At 42.2% G+C, this 22887-nt stretch overlaps 1 protein-coding gene across 1 annotated transcript in view; it reads right to left on the bottom strand.

Moving 5' to 3' along the window:
• Positions 1 to 3177: 3177 nt before the first annotated feature.
• ROCK2 (Rho associated coiled-coil containing protein kinase 2) overlaps positions 3178 to 22887 on the bottom strand; it is a 158489-nt gene continuing 138779 nt past the window's right edge. The window contains 12 exon segments of the mRNA XM_027773604.1: positions 3178 to 6442; positions 7663 to 7763; positions 12131 to 12344; positions 12427 to 12688; positions 14395 to 14473; positions 14794 to 14882; positions 15744 to 15814; positions 17581 to 17749; positions 17914 to 18093; positions 19566 to 19660; positions 19757 to 19850; positions 22663 to 22849. Coding sequence (XP_027629405.1) covers positions 7676 to 7763; positions 12131 to 12344; positions 12427 to 12688; positions 14395 to 14473; positions 14794 to 14882; positions 15744 to 15814; positions 17581 to 17749; positions 17914 to 18093; positions 19566 to 19660; positions 19757 to 19850; positions 22663 to 22849 — 1528 coding nt within the window. The 3' untranslated portion in view covers positions 3178 to 6442; positions 7663 to 7675.

The raw sequence follows: 22887 nt of genomic DNA, 5'->3' as shown, positions 1-22887 counted from the left end.
GAGCGTTCGCTAGCCGCGCTGGGAATCTACCCCCCTCTGACTCTCTGATATACTACTATAAAAGAACTACACAGCTCTCTCATACATCTTGACTAAAAAGAGAAAGTCCCCCAACTGCTCCCCTATGCCCTGACCACCTACTGTTAATTACAATGTTTCATCCCTGCGGTCACAATGGAGGGTGTGCTGAAGTTCCATCTAGGCAGAGATCTTCTTGACCTTTGGAAGGCCCTTCAAGACACATTTAATATAAATAACCTTTTTACATACAATAGGAGTAGGTCGAAACTGGCCCAAGACACTCTCGCCCCATGGTAACTAATGTTCTAACAAAATACATAACGGTGCCATAGGCTACACAAGTGAATCCACAACAAAACACTTAGGTACCATAAACTCATTTTAAAGTTTTTCATGAACTTGTTAGTCACTTTACTTTTGACTTAAAAACCGGTACTGCTAGTTGGAGAAGCTGTTTAAAGTATCCCCTTACGCTCAGCAAGTGAACAGTAGGCTCATCCCTTTAAAATAGATATATTAGGATTCCTTTAAATTTTAGATCCCTATAGAATTATATAAGTATTATTCTTTATTGAGATCCATAAGAACTAATATCTATACTTTGAGATTTTCTTTTAGTAAAAGAAAAGACGGCTGCCGCCGAACATCGGCTGATAATTAACTGTGCTTACTGGAACTGTTTCCTGAAACTGCACTCCTTGAAGTTCCCAAGAACCTGCTTACATCAATCAAAGAATTGTTGAACTGTATCAGTGATGATTAATAGACCTGCCCTTAATCAAATCCTGAATGAAATTTATGATCCCTATTGTTAAAACTTTATGAATTGATAATCAGAAAACGTAGCCCCTCACCCGTTTACTTGGATGTATCACATTTTCAATAAAAAGGCACGATGATTCCCAGCAGTGGTCACTCTACAGAGAGCGATCTCTGGGAGTGTCCAACTAAGGATGTGCATGAAAAAGGCACTGAGGCCTCAGTCTTTCTTTCCAGCGCCGCCTCCAATGAGTCAACCCACCCCCACCGAGCCTGGAGCTTGGCAGAGTCAGCTTCAGGTCGCCAAGCCAAGGACTTTGTGGATTTGGGCAACTGTTTCCAAAACTTTGAAGCCAAAGGTTTTTTAGAATTGAGTCACTTAACCACATGTTTAGAGCTGCATTTCCCTCCTTCCTCTGTTAGGTTATGGCAGGACTTGGGCACCTGGAGTTTTGAGAGGGATGATGACACGGATGTGTCCAAGCAGCCCTTTGCGAGCAGACTTACCCCAGGGTGTGTGCGGGGAGTGACAGGGTGGGGGCCTTCCCTCGGGAGCCTGGTCCTGCCATGTCCTTTCTCCATCTCTCTGTCTTGTCAGGCTTTTGGGCATGCACACATGCACGCTCATGCACATGCCCAGCATTTTTCAGCTGCTAGGGTCAGGGTATGAACTGTGCAGTTGGCACGTGGGACCTCAGCACCCTTACTCCTGTGGTCATGACTAAGTTCTCGCCTAAGAACTAAGGTCGATATTTAAGCTTTCAGAATATTCTAAGAAAGAAAACAATCTCCAGAACAAAAATGACTACGAATGGAGTGGGACTGTGCTCAGAGTCAGAGGCGGGACCGTAATAACTGTGGGCACTTTCTGGGACCAACGCTGACCTGTAACAGATACTGCAGGATGGCCTACTGCCTATCACGTACAGCAGGGCACCCGCGTCGGGACTCAGGACACAGCAAGGCAGGGTCGATCAGCTGGCCGGCGTCTGTCCACCAAGAGTCCTTCAACCTCACACCATGCCTGGGAAAGATACTGTGAGCTGCAGTCTCTACTCAGGACAAAGAAATGCCAACACACTTTCTGGCTCAAGCGCATTAATGCCATTTTTAAAGGGCCACAAGTATATACAGTTACCATCTTGGAATTTGGTACAAAACACCAGGTTTTATTGGTCTATTACACTTATCCCAAACACAGTAATATTATTGTACACTGTATTTTCCTTTCCTAATGTTTAAAACCACTTTCCCCTTCTAAGAGTGTGTGGCATTATTCTTTCAAAGGATGCAATAGAAAATGTTAGTTTCCTGTGTAAAATAAACTTTCCGGGTTTGAACTCTGCTGTCTTAAAACTGTCAGTCATTTCAATGTGACTAATTTTCAATTCTGTGAGGTACAGTTTTTAAGTAACACGTGGATAATCCTTTTACAACTGCTGCTTTAGACCAGTAGGAAGAGAGACATAGTATCTATCATTCTGTATTTTTGAAAATCAGGGTTTTTTTAATCCAAATTAATCTTTTCCCACACACAATTATAATCTGAGCATTTGTATAAATACAAACTATAATTTTTATTCCAACAAGTATTTTCCTTTTTTAAAGAATTATTTTCAGTTAACTTTATGTATTTGAATTTGACCAGAGAGAAAAAGAGAGAGAGAGAGAGAGAGGGAAAGTGAGAAAGTCAGCCACCAAGTTTGGGACTCGAACCACAGTCAGCCATATGGGAGTCCAGCACCCTTAACCACCATGCCACCTGCTGGCCCCAACCAAGTATTTTATTTAGATATACTTTATTCGTACTTCATCACTGCTTAAAGCAACTCCTTTAAAAACACGTATCTTAGGTGACGAGTTCTCTGTTTCTCTCCTTTGGAAGGAAAAAATCATTTAAGATATTCCAGATATTTTACATCTATGACCAGATCTAATCCCATGAAAATCTTGTAAAGTATACATAATCTCCATTTCACAGATGGAAACACTGAGGCTCAGAGTAAATAACCTGCTCGGGATCACATAGCTAATAAAGGGTCTTAGACAAGAACTCGGATTAGCAAAGAGACACGTTCTAGAAAAACGAGCTATTTCCTGAAAACAGGCATCTTGCCTCCTTCCCTGCCATCAACTCAAGACTGTTAGGTTTGTATGCTCCTTAAAACACTCAAATCAGAGACAGGCTTCTGGTTGAAATTCTATTTTGTTTTTCCCAAAAGCTGAAGGGCAGGGCAGAAGACTCAGGTTAAGTCATAGCTGTGAGACGTGTCTGCCCCCACTCCCACCCCCAAATTTTATGCTCCTCTTTAGGGAGAGGCAGATGTCCTGGCTCCACTTTACAATGCTGCAGCCTTTCAAGACTTTCCACAGCAAGAGTATGAAAAGGCTTATGTCTTAATTTTTTATTTAATTTTTTTTTTTTTATAAAAAGCAGGCATAAAATACAATAACATTACTACAAAGATGCAACAAAATTGAAATAAAAAACCAAGGGGGTACGATTTTTGTTCAGCGGGGACAGCTGATCAGACATTTATGATTATCTAACCATGCAGTTCATAACTTATTACAATCCCAAATGAAACTCATTACTGTGTGGCAGGGAATCAAGAAGTGGCCCCCAAGCACGTTGACACTGTCACACAGTGCCTAGCTTCAAAGTGCTTTACGAGTCAGCTGGGGTCTTCCTGACACAGGGAGGAGGACGCGTCGCCCGGGGAAGGAGGTGCCTCAAGTCGCAGCGTCAGCACAACTGGGAAACCTGGGCGGCCTGCTCCCAGCAGGGTGTAAACAGGTTATTAAAGCGTGTTTCTGGGCAATAGCCCCGTGTCTGACCACCAGAATCCTGTAAGAACAGACTAGCAGCAGCAGCAGCAGAATGCAGACTGTGGCTTGGCAACCCAGAGTATTTCCTCCTGAAATCGACAGATCAACCGATGCAAAGTAGGTCCTTCAGGGCCAGCTCTGTTTGATTCTCACGTTAGTTTTAAAGGCACTAACCTTTATTTTAGACTTACTGGTATACTTACCCATTAGTTAGCTAGAGCATTTTAAACTTTAGGTGGATTTTTAAAAAAATCTTTGCTTAAAAATCTAGATAGCATGTTTAAATTAATACTTACAAAAATTCACTATACATTAATTCCAACAGTGATACCGGCACCCGTCCTTCTACTTCTGTCTCGCTATCCCCACAAAAGTAAAAAAAACAAAAAACAAAAAAACAAAAAACCTATGAAAACCCAAATCTTTTCTATTTCTTAGTTCCCAGTAGGAGGTATTTATGGCTCGAAGAGAAGTCAGGTGTACAGAAATAAGCAACTTTTGGTTTTTAATAAATATTTATCTTAGAAACGTTGGGGCCTCGGGAAGAAGAAAAACTGGCACAAAACCTGGCTGTTTCCTACCTAGTGAGTGTTGGGGAGAAAGCCCGCGGCTAGGTGCATTGCTCGGGCGTGTGCGTGCAAGGGGAACGGGGTCGCACACGCCCACCTCGGGTCAGAAGTCTTTATTACAGCGCATTTCCGTGAGTTGGACAAACCACCTCATAAACTCACAGCAAGCCATGTGGTGTGAAGAATCTCCATGGGAGAGACCTCTTCCACCCCTCAGAACACCTCCCCCGATACTTCACATTGCTTCTCTTTACACGGCTGCATCCCCCCATGATTCTCCAGTCTCGAATATATACAGCATTCGAAATTTACACTTCTGTCTTTTCTACTCAAATACTTGTTACTCATGTGTGATCTTGACATTATTTCACCTTAATAAAGTTTATTAAAAATATATAGATATATATATATATACTCTCTCCAATTCAGAATAATAGGATAGAAAATCCCATAGTGTAACAAAATCTTTATATAAAATATTAATTCAGTCTTCCTTTTAACAACTCTAATGAATGGAAATATTTTTTCTATATAAATTTTATATATTTTTCATCTTTAAATCTTACTTAAAAAAAAAAAAAAAAGCTGTCCCCCAAACCCGAACCGTAGGCCAGGCCTGGGAGGGCAACGTGTGCATCTCCAGCCTCTGCACAGACAGCCCGGACGAGCGCAGACTGGATGGTGGAAGAGCAAATTCGGCTTCCATGGCCAAAGGCCACTCTGTAGTTTCCACAATAGAACCTACAATGGGGACTGAATCTTTACACATCTCCACACTGACCCCAGGGCGAGTCCATGAAAATGTCTACTTCCTTCATTGAAATTTCAGATGACGTATTGCAGTATTACAGCGAACTGTATGTGCATGTGCTTAGAGAGCCTGATACAAGACTACTGTCTGTGCTAAGTGGACGCTGACCACTGCTGCATACTGTTGCAGTATAAAAGCTATGCTCAGCCGGGGGAATGAGAACTATAGCAGGAAGGGGCCTAGATAAACTGTAACTTGAACAGCATTTGAAAAAAAAAAATCAATTAGTGCTTCTGCAGCTGCTTCTTCCAAGTCACCAGTTTTTTTAACCCAATACTGAAATATTGCCATACACGGCTGTGTTTGAGAGTCACATTTAGATATTTAAGATGTATCTACAGCATGTCTTAGTTTTCTATTAGGGACAATCATTGAATCTTGAGTGTGAAAATGTAAAAATAGTCACAAATGTTTTTACCAGAAATGAAAACACATCTAGGGTAACCAGCAGATCCACAGCAAAGAACACCTTGCACAGTTGCGGACTGATACTGAGGGTCTGGGGAAGGGGTGGGTGAACAAGAGGCCTACGTCAAAGACATGTTAGTTCCAATACTATCCATTATTGTTTCTATGACCAATACTTAGGAAGAAAATTTTGTTATACAATCAAAATAGGCTGACACTGATGTAATGATTATGTGTAAAAATAGTGCAGTATTTTTCTTTCACAAAGCAAGTTTGCATCCTAATAGCTGATAAACACTTTTTTTTTTTTAAATACAGAAAAGGGCCAAGACTTTGAGGAAAAAAAAAATTAAATTAAGGCATTCAAAATAGGTAAAGTTGCCTATCATGAAGCATTAGGAAACAGAATTAATTTCAAACTCCCCATTACAGTAACTGCTTACACGTGAACATGCAGCTCCCACGAGGTGCACATGAACAAGTGATTTGAAACTCCAACAGTATGGCTTTATACAAGTGCATAGTTGCAACTGCAGTAAGTAATGATATCTGATTAATGAGTATAAAAAAATAGAGTGGGGAGTTAAAAAACCCTCTTGCAGTATTTACAGTACTGTGTGTGTGTGTGTGCGCGCATGTGCGGGCACACAGTAACGGCCACTTCTTCAGGACGCAGTGTCACTGCAGTGGGATCCATCCCCAGGTTCTTCGGGAGAATGTGCTGGTGAACCCTCTGTGGGAGCTGAACCACGAGCTCCTTCGACGTCAACCCTCTCCGTCCTCCGGTGCGATGTAGTGTGCTTGACTGTCAAGAGAGCTTTGTGGAAGAGTCTGGAAGAGCCGCATTGTGATCCTTATTAACCCATCATGGTTGGTTCATTTGCAATTTATATTACAGGAACAACGGGAACGTGAACACGTATGTGTGTATCAGTCTCTCAGGAAAATATAGCTTTTTAAAAACTTTGGGCCACATTTCAGTCTTGTTTTAACTGAAAGAATATGATCACCTTGACTAATCACTGCTTTCACAGAAGGCAGTTAGCTGGAAAAAAAAGAAGAAGTAAAGTTAGCTGATGCAGTTTTAAAGGATCACTAAGGCCCCTGAAGGGCATTCCGCACAATGCCGTCTTCAAACCAGTACTGTCAAGGCCGAAGTCATGCGAAGGCACACTTACTGGACTCCTCGTAGTTTTAGGTACGTGCAGTTACATTCTCTCACAGTACAACTATGGGCTTTAGAAGCCCCATGTTGGCTACAAACATTACACGCAGTTATCAGAGGGTTAACCATCCGGGTTAAACATCATGCCATAGAGTAGTAACTCATCCTGGTATAAATTTGACTTGGGGTTTAACAGTTAGCAGCTTCCAGCAGCTGAAGGGCAGCAGGCGCCCAGGCCAGGTTTTTACTTGTCTGTCGGACCCTACGTCACGTTTTGTCTAGCACATGGGGACGCACACACTGTTACATAAACGCATGCAGAGGTATTCTGTACAGCTTGTTTATTAAGAGATCTCAAAACTGCATAATTCAAGTCCATGTTCTGCGACAGGCTTGCTTAGGTTAAAGCTGTCATTACGTAAGTCTTTTAAATCCACTCTATCTAAAGGGTTTAGTCAGGAGGTTCCACTTTCATTCAAATCTCCTTTAGCCACTTTTAACCAAACTATTTTACATTTTGCAAAAGCACAAGAATTTTCACAGCACACCATCAGCATTCCTCAGCAAAGGCAACATTAAATCCTCACAAAGTAAACATCTCACAGCACCGCAGAGAAAGCCACTTTCAAAGCACTTCATTAGACTTATGAAGCTTGTATGGTTTCAATTCTTCAAGTTGGAAAGAGGAGAAGAGAGGGATGAAGGGAAAAAGGCCCCTCATGCTATGTTCACAAACTAGTATATGGTTGTAGGAACTTAAAACCCATGGCAAATTCTCCTTCTCTGAATAAGGCTTCTTGGGAGTGAACACAAATACAGAACTAGCCCTATATTATTTCTACGTCTTTCACTCCTAAGGTAAGAAACTGTCATTTTAACTGTATCGTATAGCCAATAAAGAATCTGAACATAGCATTTCACTTTTATACACAACATGGGAATTTCAGTTAGAAACTTTTCTGAAAAATGTTTAAATGTGTACTAATTAAAAACAACTTTGTAAAATTTCAAAGCTGGTCAAAAATAAGAGAAGCCCAAGTTCAAACCACATGCACTACATGGAAGTACTGAAATAACTCATTCTTCATTTTTTGATTTACCCCATTTATTTCTTCAGAAATCAAAAACATCGCCATCATCATCACCACCATCAACATCATCAAAGGACCAATCCCAGTCTTTAAATGCCACATCGAGCAATCTGCAACAGGAGGTTTGCAGGTTTATACTCCAAACTCTTCAGAAACTAGCGTAATGCCGTGACCCAGAACCACACTTCCAATGTGCTGTAAGCATTTCAATTTAGCTTCCTTGGTAACAACATGATTAAAATTCAGAAGGAAGCACACATATTTGAGCTTTTTTATATAACTTTTCATAAACCTTTCCCTTTACAGGTAAATGCATAACACGCTGGTCAGGCACACTCTCCAGAATAGTCGAGAACAGAAGAAGGGATATTTGGGATGGTAAGACACAAACTGGGCCAGCCAGTGGTATGGAGGTTAAGGTACTGGATTCTCACATCGTCAATGGTGGTTCAAATCCTGGACCCTAGCTGCTTAAATATCAGTCTGGGCACATATGTGTGCATGCCCAAAATCCCAAGAGGAGACTAGAGAAGGGATTGTGTGTGGCTATCACCCTGGAGGATGATTTCTCACTTTCCCTCTTTCTGTCTCTCTCTGGTCTATGTGCCCTATGTCAAAAAAAAAAAAAAAAAAAGTACCTAAGTTTTCCTAAGCCACAGTATGAAAAAGTTTGAGGAAAACAGTAAGGAGACAGCTCCCTCCATTCCGGCAGCACTGTATATCCAACAGTCCTGCTCTGCCTGTGACAGACCGCAGACAAGGGAAAAGCCGCAGGTATATAGGTGGCATTAGCAAACTCCCTCCGGCTAAGGAAAAGGAACCCAGAGCCAGGGTGTATGTGCTCTTGGCAATCATCTTGCTTTTTAAAAATAGCAGCAACTTCCCATTGTTTATGACCATGATCTTCATGAATCAACTTGTGCCAAGAAACTCATCAGGTCCCCTAAGTCACCTGTGATCACTGAGTCACTAGCTCTTACACTCAAGTGTGTGCGACTGATCTAACTTCTTTATAATGCATATCCCTGGACCTCACCCCAAGGAATCTGATAGGACCCAACTGAAGAGGGGTTGCAAATATTTGCATTTCAAATTAGAAACCTGAAGTGATTCTGACAGAGCTGATGACAGAGTAGGTTACCCTAACTCAGAAGTAAACAAACCAACTATTGGGTTGTTGCATTTTGGTTGTGTTTTGCATAGGAAAAAAAATGTCATGATTTTTTGACGACGCAACCGAATCCCTCTCTTGCAAAATGTGGTGAACGAAGGGTAAGCTGGTGTGAGAAAACACCCAGCCTTAGATATTCATTAAGCACCACAGCTGAGTATCCACTTGTATTTCTAGGCTTAAATATGAAGGAGCTTTCAGCTCTGCATTTAGTTCTACTGCTGGGGAGATGGCGATCCCTCGGCCTTCCGGGTGTCCAAGCTCCGGGGCAAGCACACTTTAGGAAAACTCTGTACTTCCCACCGTCCCCAAGCCTCCAAGGTATGTGCCAGTGTCACAATCTCCAGGCAAACAGAGCGACGCACCACAACTCCCCTTCCCACCTCACCCTTTCCCTTCCAATCAGTCCCCTAATCCAGGCTACTTCAATGTAAGAAACCTTTCGATTGTAGGTTTCCCCTCATTCTCACCAGGGGTTAGCGCTCAGCTTGGGACCTCCCTGCGCCTGGGCTTGCCGAGTCCTTACTGAAAGGCGTCTGTGCGGAGGAGACCGGAGTCCCCCAACCAGTGCACAGGTGTCTCTCACCCAGGTCGCCCACCACTCCCTGCCATCGCCCCCCCAGACCAACCCCGTACTGTAAATGTGTAATTCCAATAGCTGAGAATCTGCCGTGACACTTGGCCTGGAAATGTTTCCCGACCCTCCCGTTTTTAAGGCCCTCTTGATGCTCTCAGGCAGGAGTCTCCCTGCTTTCACCTCCCATGAGCCCCTGTTCATGCCCCTGTCCCAAGCACATTTTACACTGTCTATTTGCTTGTCTGTCTCCTCTGTTAACTGATCAAAAGGGACACACTTCAGGCCTGTGAAACTGGCAAAATGTGCTTCAGAAAGGCTGGGCCAACTGAGCTCTACCCAAAGGGCATGAGTGGTCCATGTCTTCACATCTTGCCAGTACGAAGTTCCTTAGTCCTTTCCGTTTGGCAAGTAAGAAAAACTTTTAATGTATGATTTCCATGTGACGCTTCTTCACTGCGGAGAGCATGTACACTTCCCAGAGACAGACAGACAGAGAGACAGAGACAGAGAGAGAGAGAGAGAAAGTACCCCTTACGGGGGCATGATCATGCCACTACCCTTCCCCTCCATTTCTTTAACCTATCAGGATTTGGGCACACACGCACATGTATGTGACTCGTTTCGTTTTTCAAACTGCCAGAGCTGGGATTCAAACCACGTGGGCTCTGGCTCCCTAAGTACAGCACTTAACTGCTGTACTACCGATCTGGCCCTTACAGTTGATTTTGATGTTCGTCTTTCTTTTAATCGTAAGAGAGAGAGTACTCCGTAACTTACTGTTACTATGACAAAACTAAAAAACAAACAAACAAAAAACAGTGAAGAATGATTCAAAGGGCAAGGCCACAAGTTAAAGGGAAAAAAAGCAACACAAAATTTACCAAATTTACCAAAAGTAAATTCACTGTCAAATAGGCCGTCATGAGGATTTGGGGTAGGGGCAAGAAGAGTATTACCTATCAGTGACCATGAAAAAGGAGGGGTATGTAACTGCACCATAAACTAATTCTTTAAGTTACCACATGCAGTGAAATCATTAACTTGTCAAATAGCGCACAGGAAAAAGTGTCTCAAAGGCCAGATCTTAATAAACGAGCTGCCCTCAAGCGTCTGGATCAGAGCATGGTCACAATACAGCAGTCCCCTCCTGGGGTCTCAGTTATCTGCTGTCACTCGAGGTCTGAAAATATTACAAGAAACATGCCAGAAATAAATACTTCATAAGCTTTAAATAACTTTATAATAACATGCTGTTACAACTGTCCTGTTTTATTATTAATTATTATGGTTTATCTATTACTGGGCCTGATTTGTAAATCAAATTTTATCACAGGTATGCATGTGTAGGGTTTTTGTAGGGAAAATAAACTTTCATGCAGGGTTTGGCACTAACTGTGGTTTCAGGCATTGACTGGGGGTCTTGGGACGTATCCCCACAAATCTGTACCTGTCCTAGTCCACAGGACTACTTAAAAATCAAATGAGAGAGCAATATGTAAGACAAGAACTCTGACTGCTGAAAAGCACCATGTATTACATTAAAATAGCACATACGCATGAACAGCTCCGGAGTATCGGTAATAGAAATCGAGTTGTAAAATTTTACGGTGGACACCTGGACTGGCTGGCCTTCAGTGTCTGTGTACTTCTATGTGTGCCGATAGCTTACTATCACACTATCACTCATTTTATCACACCTCACATAGAACAGTCAACAGTTTCACTGCTGAAACACCAATTTTACCTTTGTCATTCTAACTGATCTCCCTGAGCCTTAGTGTTAAGGATTCACATAAAAACATTTGGGGTTCAAAGTGCCTCGCTGATGCTCCCACGTCAGGGAATCGGACACCCGATCTACACGCACACCTTGTCCTGTAGCTTAAGAAACCCTCATGTTCACATCACCTCCCATGAATAACACACCTTAGCCGGGCTGGAGGAAGCCGAGCAATGGCTGTTCTTAGTGACTGCATGCCTTCAATGTGGCCGTGTGAAAGGGCGCCATCACTCGTTTTAGTGCATAAAGATCTTCCCTGACCTCACTACTATTCCAGCCTCCGCCTCAATTCTCAGGGATGCCTGTTCTACCCACTAGTTAATAATTTTTTAAAATAATTAATTAATTAATTATTACTATTCAATTTGACCAGAGAGAGAGGAAGGGAGAGTGAGAAGGCAAACTATTGGTCTGGGACCAGAACCATAGTCAGCCAGGTGGGAGTCCAGCACTTTAACCACCATGCCACCTGCCAGCCCCCCATTAGTTAATATTTTCATTTTTAAAGCCGATCTACGTTGCTCTTTAAATCACAAACACATTACTGTTTTAAATCTATGGATTTAAATTAAGACTCAAGCAGATTTCTAGCCTGCCTTCTGAGTTACCTAACATAAAAGAAGTCTGCAGTATGAAATACAGTGTGTGCACCTGACACTGTCCTAGTCAGTGTGCTTGTAAAGCTGGGAGCTGTGACTATGCACATGACCATGACAAAATGAACCGTATGGTTTTCATCTCATCTCATGTACATGTGGCACTTGGTAAATAAATCTATTCCTTCCATCCAGGTCGGTGGATGAGACAAGCATTTTCAACGGTGCCAAACATTTGGTATCCACGCTTCACTGAATACCAAGCAAAGGAAAGCTGAGTAAGACAACCTGTACTTTGAATGTGAACAACGAATATTTAAAACATTCATTTTTGCCAGATGTTTATTTATTACCTTGGCTTGTTTGGGGCGAGCTGCCGACTCGGCCGTCTGATAGACTGGTTTTGTTGTATCTTCATCGAGGTTCTAGGAGATGACCTTGCGAAAGGGTCTGGAGCAGGGGGCTTTTTAGGTATCTTTTTCACCAACCGACTCACCCACTTTTGCTGCTCTTCTGTAGAATTTGCTAACAATAATAGATTCTTTGCCGTTGAAATATCATAATACACTATAAAAAACAGAAAAAAATTAATGTGCTTAAAATGACTTACACATAAATAAACTGCCAGGACAAGTGAGTCGCCACGTACCTTTGCAAGGCGCTATGATCTCTTCCTTTTTGTCCATGTGGTCTTTATGACATTTAATATGGCAGCGACGACACTCTAAAGCCGGGGGTGGCTTAAACATGTGCCACAGAGGTTTCATACAAGCCTCGCAGTTGGTCGGGAAATGATAAAGAGTAGGAATAAACTCATGCCCTTTGTGGCAAATATAATTAGACTTTTCTCCCACGGGCTCCACTGGAAATTCTTGCTCCTTCTTACTTTCTCCTTCATTGGCATATAGAATCTATAAATACCAAAGGAACAAGGAATGAAACCAAACCTAAGGTATTTTTATGAAGTTGAATTTTGATAGAGTAAATAAAATTAGCATCAATTACTCAGTGACAAGAACACGTGTGTAATGTTCAAACCCAAGCAGGTTCCGCCTCGTGAAGGGCTCCCGTGAGAAGCATGGGCAGCTACTCTGGCTCCCACGTCAGCGTAATCTGTCCTGCTCAGACGGCGCCCCGTCGCTCGCCCTATTGTCCCTTACTATGCTTTGTTAACACTATCAAAACGGGCCAGCAAATGTAAATTTATACTTCTTAGGTGTCAGAAAGTTTTTTTGGGAGGGGCTGTTGAAAACAATCACCTGAAGAAAATGAGGTAATTATTCTTGTTGTTTCTTGTTTTATAATTCCTTTTTTTAAATATTATTTTTTCCCATGGGGCATAGTCAACTCCACAAGCCCTTCTCTGCTTCTCCCTCCCCTTGGGACCCTGGGCCTGCACGTGCACACAAGTGCCTGGTGTGTCTTCTCTTAAGCCTGAGGGTCCTGGGCTCCAACGGCAGGCTGGCCATGTGGGATCCAGCTGCTTTAACCACCAGGACATGGGCTGGCCTATTTTACAATTCTTAAGAATAGAAAATTGGGTGATAGCCGTTAAATACAAGTCCACTTTAAAAGATCTGCATTTGGAGAATAGAGGGAGAAAGGAAAAGAAGAAAGGATGTGTAATACATTTAAAATAAGAGGCCTGAAACTCACACTAGGCACATGTGTGCGCATGCCCAAAATCCCAGGATGAGAATGGAAGAGAAGAGTCTGCAGAGTGGCCATCCCACTCTGGGTGAGTGGGGTGATTCCTCACTTTCTCACTGTCTCTTTCTGTTGAAAGCATACACTCTATGGCAAAAATCTTAAAAAAAAAAAAATCCTAAATAAACATTATAAGCACTCAGAAAACAAAGAGGCCAATTGCCCTACAGTATACCAAGCACAAAGGTTTGGAAGAAACTCAGTAACTCGTCGTTCCTTTGACTAATTTTAAAACGAAAGTTTAATAAAGGGAAGAATGTGTCTTCACTTTAAATTAGAAGTAAAAGGGGTAAAACATTTAACTTCATAAGCAACTTTTAACATTCTAGAGAGCTGAGCATAAAACCAACAATAGGAAAGAGTTCATAACCAACAATTCAAAGGATAGCAAAGACTAGGGACAGACTTCAAAAAGTAAAACAGAGGGGCCAGTAGTTAGCGTAATGGCTATGTCGCTGGGCTCCCATGTAGCCGACCACGGTTCGAGTCTCGGACCTGGTGGCTTAAACTCACGCCGGGCATGTGTGCGTGCACGCTCAAGATCCTGAGAGAACGGAGGAGAAGAGATTGCGGTGTGGCCATTCCCCCTGGGGGCGAGGGTGATTTCTTGCTTTCTATCTCTCTGTCTTTTTGGCGAGTGCACACGCCCTATAGCAAAAACCTCTCCCAAAAATGAATGAATGAATGAATGAATGAAGAAAGAAAGAAAGAAAGTAAAATAGAGAGAGGAATGAAAATGCACCAAACAGAGTAAGCACAAGAGAACAAACCATCTTGAAATGGAACTGAAACAGAAAGTAATCTGATAAAGGCCAAAGAGTAAAGAAATTTAGATTGCCATGTCATATGAGAACCTCTAAAGGTGAAAAAAATAAAGTAAAATAACCTGACAAAAGAAAACTACACTTACCTGGAATATCCTTGGGATTTCTTTAGCATCTGCTCTATACACATCTGTCTGTGTGACGGGCCGCACGTGAAATAACTTGCTATAAAGATTTTAATGAAAGAAAAAGTCTTACCCAAGGATCGAATTACATGAGTAAATCTACACTTATGTCAGAAGTTAAAAATCGATACTTTGACCCATGTTAGGTGCTCAAGAGTACATTTATTAACTTAATAATTACTGAAGATTTTGAGAAATCTTCTATATGTCTGAAATTTTCTGGTTAGTTTCACTAACCCACTTTCATCTACATGCACCAAGTTACAAGAAATGTGACAGTAACACAGGATGCTGTGCTGTTAGTGCTCATGTGGCTGACAGAGTGCATACAGTCCCTAAATATTCTAAAAACATACTTACTCTATATCCAGGACCATGTAAGGATTAGACTGCTCTTTGTCTTGTTCGCTGTCATAGAAAAGAATCTTCTTACTGCTCACAATCACATACTGTTAAGAGATTGGGAGGGAAGGAATCAAACAGTAGCTACAGTTATTATACACTTGATTTATTGGCTCTCTTTGAAAATAAATTCTGTGTTACCAATGAAAACTTTAAAACATTCAGCTTAAGTGTCTTACTAGGCTTTAGCAACTTTAAGAAACTCTTCCTTAAAATAGCAATAAATCGGGCCAGCCAGTGGCATGGTAGTTTAGGCAGCTGTATCCCACTTGAACTTAATGGTTCAAGTCCCAGACCCAGCAGCTTGAAAAACATGTGGACAAGTGTGCATGTGTGCCCAAAACCCCAAGAGGAGACTAGAAGAGAAGGGACTGCAGTGTGGCTATACCTGGGGGGGAGGTTTCTTACTTTCCCACCCACCTCTGTCTCTCTCCCCAGAGCACACGTGCCCTATAGCAAAACGACAAACCAGACCAATACATCTTGTTTGGAAAGCTATTTTAAATAGGTAACTCAGGGGGGTAAGGGCAAATATGTTTTGGATTTATATAGTGTTGGGTTCCAATATTATTAACCTTATCAAAAATGAGCAACATTGATAGTTAAAGAGGAAGAGAGATAAACAGGTCTTTCAGTCATAACCAGAGTTGTTTTCCCATTGAAGTAGCCAAAGCAGCAAGGTCAAGAGGCTTATATTTTCCTAATAACAAATTATTAATAACATCTGAAGGCTAAAAAAATTTATAAAAATAAATACATTTTAACACTTCAAATCAGAAAGTATAAATAAATTTTGTGCCTAAGAGTTCTAGTTATATACCTTCCACAAAAGTTAAATGGCTGGAATTAAACCCAAAGCAAAAATAAAATAAAATAAAATAAAAGATATATTCAAAAGGACCAGTTACCTTTTTAACCCATCCAAATTTCTTAGTGTTGTTTCGCACAGGCAGTGAAAGCCATCCTTCTAGTCTTGATTCTGTAAGCAATCACCAGACATGGGGTGAACACGACTGTAATGACTCTCCTTAGACGATGAGAAATCAAATACAACTTAAGTCTGACACCACAGAACAAATCAAACGCGCCCTTTCAAGTTCACCGCTGCATGTTATCTAGGGCGTAACAGTAATGCAGGTTCAGGAAATGCAAGCTATACGAAGCAAAACAAAAATTCAGGTTGCATGACACTGGAAATAGATATTTCCTAATTCTATAATCAAATGTCCCATTGAGGAAATTCATGCATTTGTAAAACTTGGGAAAAAAGCTGCCCCCCGAAAAGCAAGCAGCTGTCTATCTGCATCAATATGCCTGCATTAGAGTCCTTTATTTTTCCTTTGGAAGAAGGCCTAACTATTGATTAGTGCCCATTTTCAAGAAGAAAACATTTTAAATGAATAACTGGCATGTTCAGAGGAAACAGACTTTTAGACAGCTATACTATATTAAGTAATTAAATGAAATAATAAAGTGAGATAAAGTCTAAGTTACAGACAAATTTGGTTAACAAGCAGCAATGTAACCAAAAGATTTCTAAACTCCAAAATACCAAAACCAACAAAATTTTAACTCCACAAGGTAAAGTGTCTAAATTCTTGGTTCTAATGACAGCTGATCACTACCTCTTCATCAAATAGCATCTGGGAGGTTCTAACAGTAGAAGTGGTCACCACTTGTTTTGTATTCACTGTGTGAAAACTCTGCTAGATATTTGACATAAATTCTCCTAACCCACTTGACAACCCACAGAACATGGATTATACCCCTAATTTAGACAAAGAAAGTGAAGTCTTGAAAGATCACACATAATTGCCTTTTTAAGTGAAAAAACTGGTTTCTTCATTTAAACTATAAGCCCTTTCAGAAAAAGGATCAGGCCCGACTATCCATGCTGTCTCTCACGGCCTCGCGCACTGTCAGTGAGTTAAGCACTCCAGGGACACCTGGACACCCTCCGAAGCAGTCTACACAGGGAGACCACTACTCGCCAGCAATCTGGTGGACTGTCCCCTTCCTTGTTAGGTGGCAAAATAACCGACCTGTTCATTACAGCAGCAGGGTCACGTCAAACTACCTGAAAGCCGATTCTTCGTTCATGCAGCGGTTTGTTTTTAATCGAGTCGAGAGCAACGTGCTAAGAGTTAGCGAATGTTAGTTAATGCTATAACGTTTTTCAAAAGGACTAAAGTTAAGGGTAGTAGAAAAAGCTTCAAAGATGAGAAGACTTCCAGGCTATCACCTGCACCACTGGGTTCTGATGAAATGGGTAAGGAAGGCAAAGATTCTTCTTCTGAGTCAGAATCAGAGGCAAGGAGCATGTGAGGGCTGGAGGGCTCAGTGGCGATACTGAGAGAAGTGGAGGAACGCTGGTAGCTGAAGGACATGGACTCCACAGTGTGTGACTGAGTGACACGAACTACACACCCGACATACAAGGGAGCAAGAGTGCAGAAAGAAGAGAAGGTAAAATGAATGCTTAAGAAGAGAGCTACTGTGGATTTGAGTTGATTTAAGTAACTAACCACGTGGAGTTTTCTTCTGCAGATTCTTTTACAAAAACTTTGTCAAAAAAAACAATAAACAAAGCTTAAAATGTTACTTGAACCCCCCACTCTAGGGAGTAGATTTTTTCTTAAAGAAAAGACAAACATTTGTGCTCAAGAGCAAAGTCCGTCACAAGACCTACATCAGTCAGCTGACTGACGCTTACGACGAACGTGAGAGCGGAAAGCAGGTCTGTACCTGGAAAGCTGTCATCTGCCTCGGCGTCCCCCGGCCCGCTGCCGATACTGGAACTGTCCAGACCGATGTGCAGGGCCTGCAGCTGCGACCGCAGCTGCTCGATGTCACTGTCCTTGCTGTCCAGCGTCATCTGCAGCTCAATTCGAATCTGGCTCTCTTCAGCTATTTGCTACAAGAAATCAAATTAAGTTGATCAGATGTCATGTGTACCCTAACTTCCTTTTGGTCCAGTAACAGTTACGAAGTAATGGAAATGTTCCAAAACCAGTGAGAGAAAATCAACACGAGAAGAATCAGAAACGAGCCTCCAGTCTAGCTCCAAGGGTGTCTTACCGCCTGCATTTCATTCAGCTCTTTCTGATACTTGATCATCTGCTGGGTCAGCTTTTCCCGCTCAGACTTCAGCTCCATGTGTAGCTTCCTATTCTCCTTCTCTTTTCTCCGCATATCCGTGTCGCTGCCGCGCTTGACAGGTTCTTTACGATTCATGATCTCAGCCAACTTGTTCACAGCCTTGAAAACGTAACGGTCAGTGCATGAGTCATACTGACGGCGTCCCGGTATCTCACCAAGAGCAAGCTACACCAGCATTAGTCACTTCTTTCTGCACGTGACTTAAGCAATATGCCTCCTTTATTATTCATCATCCTTCTCCATCCTGCTCAGATTTTTCATTCTCATGTTTTCCAAAGACTCTAACTTAAAATATTTCTAGACGTGATCTGATGTCACTTTCTACCACTCAGACTTTTTAGTTCCAATCGAAGACGTATAATAGGCAAATTGTGCTTCTTTTATTCTGAAGGGAGAGGACTCTGCACTGGCGTCGCGTTAACACACACCACGTCCAACAACGGAGGGCAGCACTTGCTCCCACTCCATTCGTGCTATACTGTCACCGTGGAGCCAGCAGAGCGCGGACCAATAGTCATTAACTGACCCCTGCAGGCTGTCAGCAAATGGCCATTCCCTACAGTTCCTCAAAAGCAGAAAAACGGGGAACCAGCAGTTAGCGTAATGGCTATGTCGCTGGACTCCCATGTAGTCGACCATGGTTCGCGTCCCAGACCCAGTGGCTTAGAACTCACGCCGGGCGCGTGTGCGTGCGTGCCCAAGATCCCGAGAGGAGAATGGAGGAGAAGGGATTGTGGCGTGGCCATCCCCCCTGGGGGGCGATTTCTCGCTTTCTGTCTCTCTGTCTCTGTCTGTCTGGCGAGCGCACACACCCTATAGCAAAAACCTCTCCAAAAAAAAAAAGAAAGCAGAAAAATGTACTAGATTATAATAAGAAACTGGGTGAGAATAAACTCACGCCGGGCGCGTGTGTGTGCATGCCCAAGATCCTGAGAGGAGAATGGAGAAGGGATTGTAGCGTGCCCATCCCCCCTGGGGGGCGATTTCTCTCTTTCTGTCTCTCTGTCTCTGTCTGTCTGGCGAGCGCACACACCCTATAGCAAAAACCTCTCCAAAAAAAAAAAGAAAGCAGAAAAATGTACTAGATTATAATAAGAAACTGGGTGAGAATATGATTCTATATGGAAAAATTAAGAAAAATTTCCATAGGGATCAGATCAGACCATGTTAATCAAATCTAGCTTCTCCCAACCTGGTGAAAATCACATGATTTCGACTATTCATAAATACCAATGCATTTGATGATGAAGGCTTCTAATTTGTAATGCTAGAAGAAACAAGCTAAAACAAAATTAAATATTACACTTACCAGCCAGCAGTGGTGTGGTGGTTAAGACAGCTCAATCCCACATGGCAAACTATGCAGTTCAAGTCCCAGACCCAGAGGCTGGAAAAACACGCCGGGTATATGTGCACGTGTGCCCAAAATCCCAAAAGGAGAATGGAGGACGGTGGTATGGCTATTCCCCGGGGGTGCTTACTCACCGTCTCTCTGTCTCTCTGGCAAGTGCACACATCCTATTGCCAAAAATTTAAAAGAAAATACAACACGCTGATTCTATTACACGTACTTGAGTTTTGAGTGTTCTCTCGTTTAGCAGCTGTTTCTCGAATTGTGCTTTAACAGCTGCTATGCTTATCTCTTCATCTTTCAACCTTGATAGTTCTGAAACACGGAAAATAAAACATGATATTGGAAACCACAGTAAATGATAAACATTAGGTATATTAAGAATAAACGTTACTCTTTGTTAATACATACGTTCTTGAGCGTCTTTCAGTTTGTTGTTTAATTCTTCTTTCTCATTAGCAAGATTGGCAACATCACTAGTTAGTGTCCTATTAGTTTCTTCAAGCTAAGAAATGGAAAGTAGGGAAGAAAACCTCTTATCAGTTTACAAAATCTGGGTTATTTTTATACCTAGAATTGAAAGCATTTAGAACACTGCCACACCTGTTGTCTTTCTGCGTATGTCCACTCCTATACTTTGTCTTTATGCTCCTTTACAAAACCTCACTCTTCCTGAAAATTTTGGTAACTCTGAGTCTTTCTATGTACCCCAGGAAGCCAAAATCTGCCCTTCTCTCATACAGCCTTGTTTTACATAAGCATTTAATAAACAAAAAGAAGAAATCCAAAAACCCTGCATTCCCATCAAGCAGAGTAAGCAAATTCAACAAGTGTCGTATTCCTTTCAGAATATTATTTTAAAAAGAAAAATAAAATTTTACTGAAGCCAATATCTGTTTACAGGCCTTACAAATTCCATTCCTATTTTTCCTCCCGGAAGGAAGTTTTATTACGAATTACGTACTCATCGTTCCCATCCATGATTCTGTACAGATGAAACAATGTATTCGGTGATCGGAAAAGTCTTGAGGAATTTTTTCTATGCAAAAATGCCACATGACTTTTCTGACAACCCAATATAGTGTAGTTTTATGTGATTCTAAATCGTGCTGTATTATCTTTCTGCAACTGTTTTCCTGACACCCTATTAAAGAACTAAGTTCCTGAGGTACATGACTAAGGGAACCCACTCACTGATGGCAGCAGTTCTGCTTTCAACCACAGTGAGTGTACCCACAGTCGCCTGTCCACTAATAAGACTTGTGAGTTCTCGCGACAGTAAACACTCAGGCTGCTTTCTAAGCACTGTGTCTGAGTCGAGAGACTGTATTTTCCTTACCGTGAAGCTTCTTGGGCTGTGTTACATAAGTATTTAAAATGCACCGGAAACTGTCACAGCATTTACAGACTGCGCTGCATCACTCTAAGTGTCACACCATTTACAGACTGCACTGCATCACCCTAACTGTCACAGCATTTACAGACTGCGCTGCATCACCCTAACTGTCACACCATTTACAGACTGCGCTGCATCACTCTAACTGTCACACCATTTACAGACTGCGCTGCATCACCCTAACTGTCACACCATTTACAGACTGCGCTGCATCACTCTAACTGTCACACCATTTACAGACTGCGCTGCATCACCCTAACTGTCCTACCATTTACAGACTGCACTGCATCTAACTGTCACACCATTTACAGACTGCGCTGCATCACCCTAACTGTCATACCATTTACAGACTGCGCTGCATCACCCTAACTGTCATACCATTTACAGACTGCGCTGCATCACCCTAACTGTCACACCATTTACAGACTGCGCTGCATCACTCTAACTGTCACACCATTTACCAGGCTGCGCTGCATCACCCTGTCACACCATTTACAGACTGCGCTGCATCCCCCTAACTGTCACACCATTTACAGACTGCGCTGCATCACCCTAACTGTCACACCATTTACAGACTGCGCTGCATCACCCTAACTGTCACACCATTTATAGACTGCACTGCATCACTCTAAGTGTCACACCATTTACAGACTGCGCTGCATCACTCTAACTGTCACACCATTTACAGACTGCACTGCATCACTCTAACTGTCACACCATTTACCAGGCTGCGCTGCATCACCCTGTCACACCATTTACAGACTGCGCTGCATCCCCCTAACTGTCACACCATTTACAGACTGCGCTGCATCACTCTAAGTGTCACACTATTTACGGACTGCGCTGCATCACTCTGTCACACCATTTACAGGCTGCACTGCATCACTCTAAGTGTACTCCCCGCAGGAGTAAGAACGATGCTTTCCAGACATCCTTCCAGCACATGAAACCGCTAGGCACAGAGCGTGTGCCAACGTGGTGGGCGTAAAATGGCATCTCAATGTTGTTCTATTTAGTCTTTTCCTGAAGGGTAATGAGGTTAAGCATCTGCTCATATACTTACGTTTTCTCTTTTGGCCAATTTTTCTTTTGAATTATTTAACTTTTCCTTATTGACCTGTAAGAGTTCCACAACTACTCTAGATACTCATCCCTTATCTAATATACGTATTACAAATATCTTGTCCTTGTTATTTTTTATGTTGTTTTCTATCATATACAAGTTTTAGATTCTGTCCTAGTAGTTTGAATTTTGTACTTTTCATATTAGGGCCTTACGACAGCTAGGAGTTACTTTTATAACGCTATGGGTAATGATCTACTTTTATTCTTTCCACATAAACAGAGCTATTTCCAAGCCATTTATGAAATCTGTCTCCTTTCCCACTGATTTATACAATGCTACTTGGATCTTATACCAAGTTGCCATGTTTATGAGAATCTATTTCTGGCCTCTATATTTATTTCTGTGGATTGGGATTTAATATCCTTGTTTAATACCCCTCTTCTAAACTACTGTAGCATTTCGACAGGTCTGGATGATTGACAGAGAACTCAATTACTTGACATTTCACTTCTTGCAATGTCAGTTGCAATTTCTTTTCCAACCTGCATAGAACTGTTTTCAAGGTAGTTTCAATAGTCTTTTGAACTATGCTGTTTCAAAAGAAAGATTAAAAAGCTTAAAGTTGTTTGGTTTCCTCCCTTTCACCTCAGTCCTTCAGCTGTGAGTTTACCGACAGGTGGTCACTGGAAGCAGTTCTTAGTGAGCCACGCTGCCCAACGACTGCGAAGCGTGGGCAGCTGGGGTGAACACCCTGCAGCCAGCACGCGCATCCACTCAGATCTAGCACATGGCCCTCGCGCTGCAAGAAGCACCGCAATTGACTGCAGCCCGAACAGTCCCGAGAGCCCTACTCACGGATGCAATGGTGGCGTCCTTTTCCGTAAGCTCCTGCTTGTGTCTAGCCATCATCTCTTTGATCTCCAGCTCTTTCATGATCTTCTCTTTTTCCAGATCGGAATATTGTTCCTCGGCGATGGAACGGGCCAGCTGCTCTGAATCGGCTTTGGTCAAGGTGATCTCCAGCTGGGCAGCCAAGGAGTCCCTGAGTTTCGGAGAGAGTACTGCTGTGACAGCTGCCAC

Source organism: Tupaia chinensis, unplaced genomic scaffold (assembly GCF_000334495.1).
Source record: "Tupaia chinensis unplaced genomic scaffold, TupChi_1.0 Scaffold000045_1, whole genome shotgun sequence".
Lineage (NCBI taxonomy): Eukaryota > Metazoa > Chordata > Mammalia > Scandentia > Tupaiidae > Tupaia > Tupaia belangeri.
The sequence above is the reverse complement of the archived record's forward strand: the minus strand, read 5'-3'. Positions and strand labels throughout refer to the sequence as shown.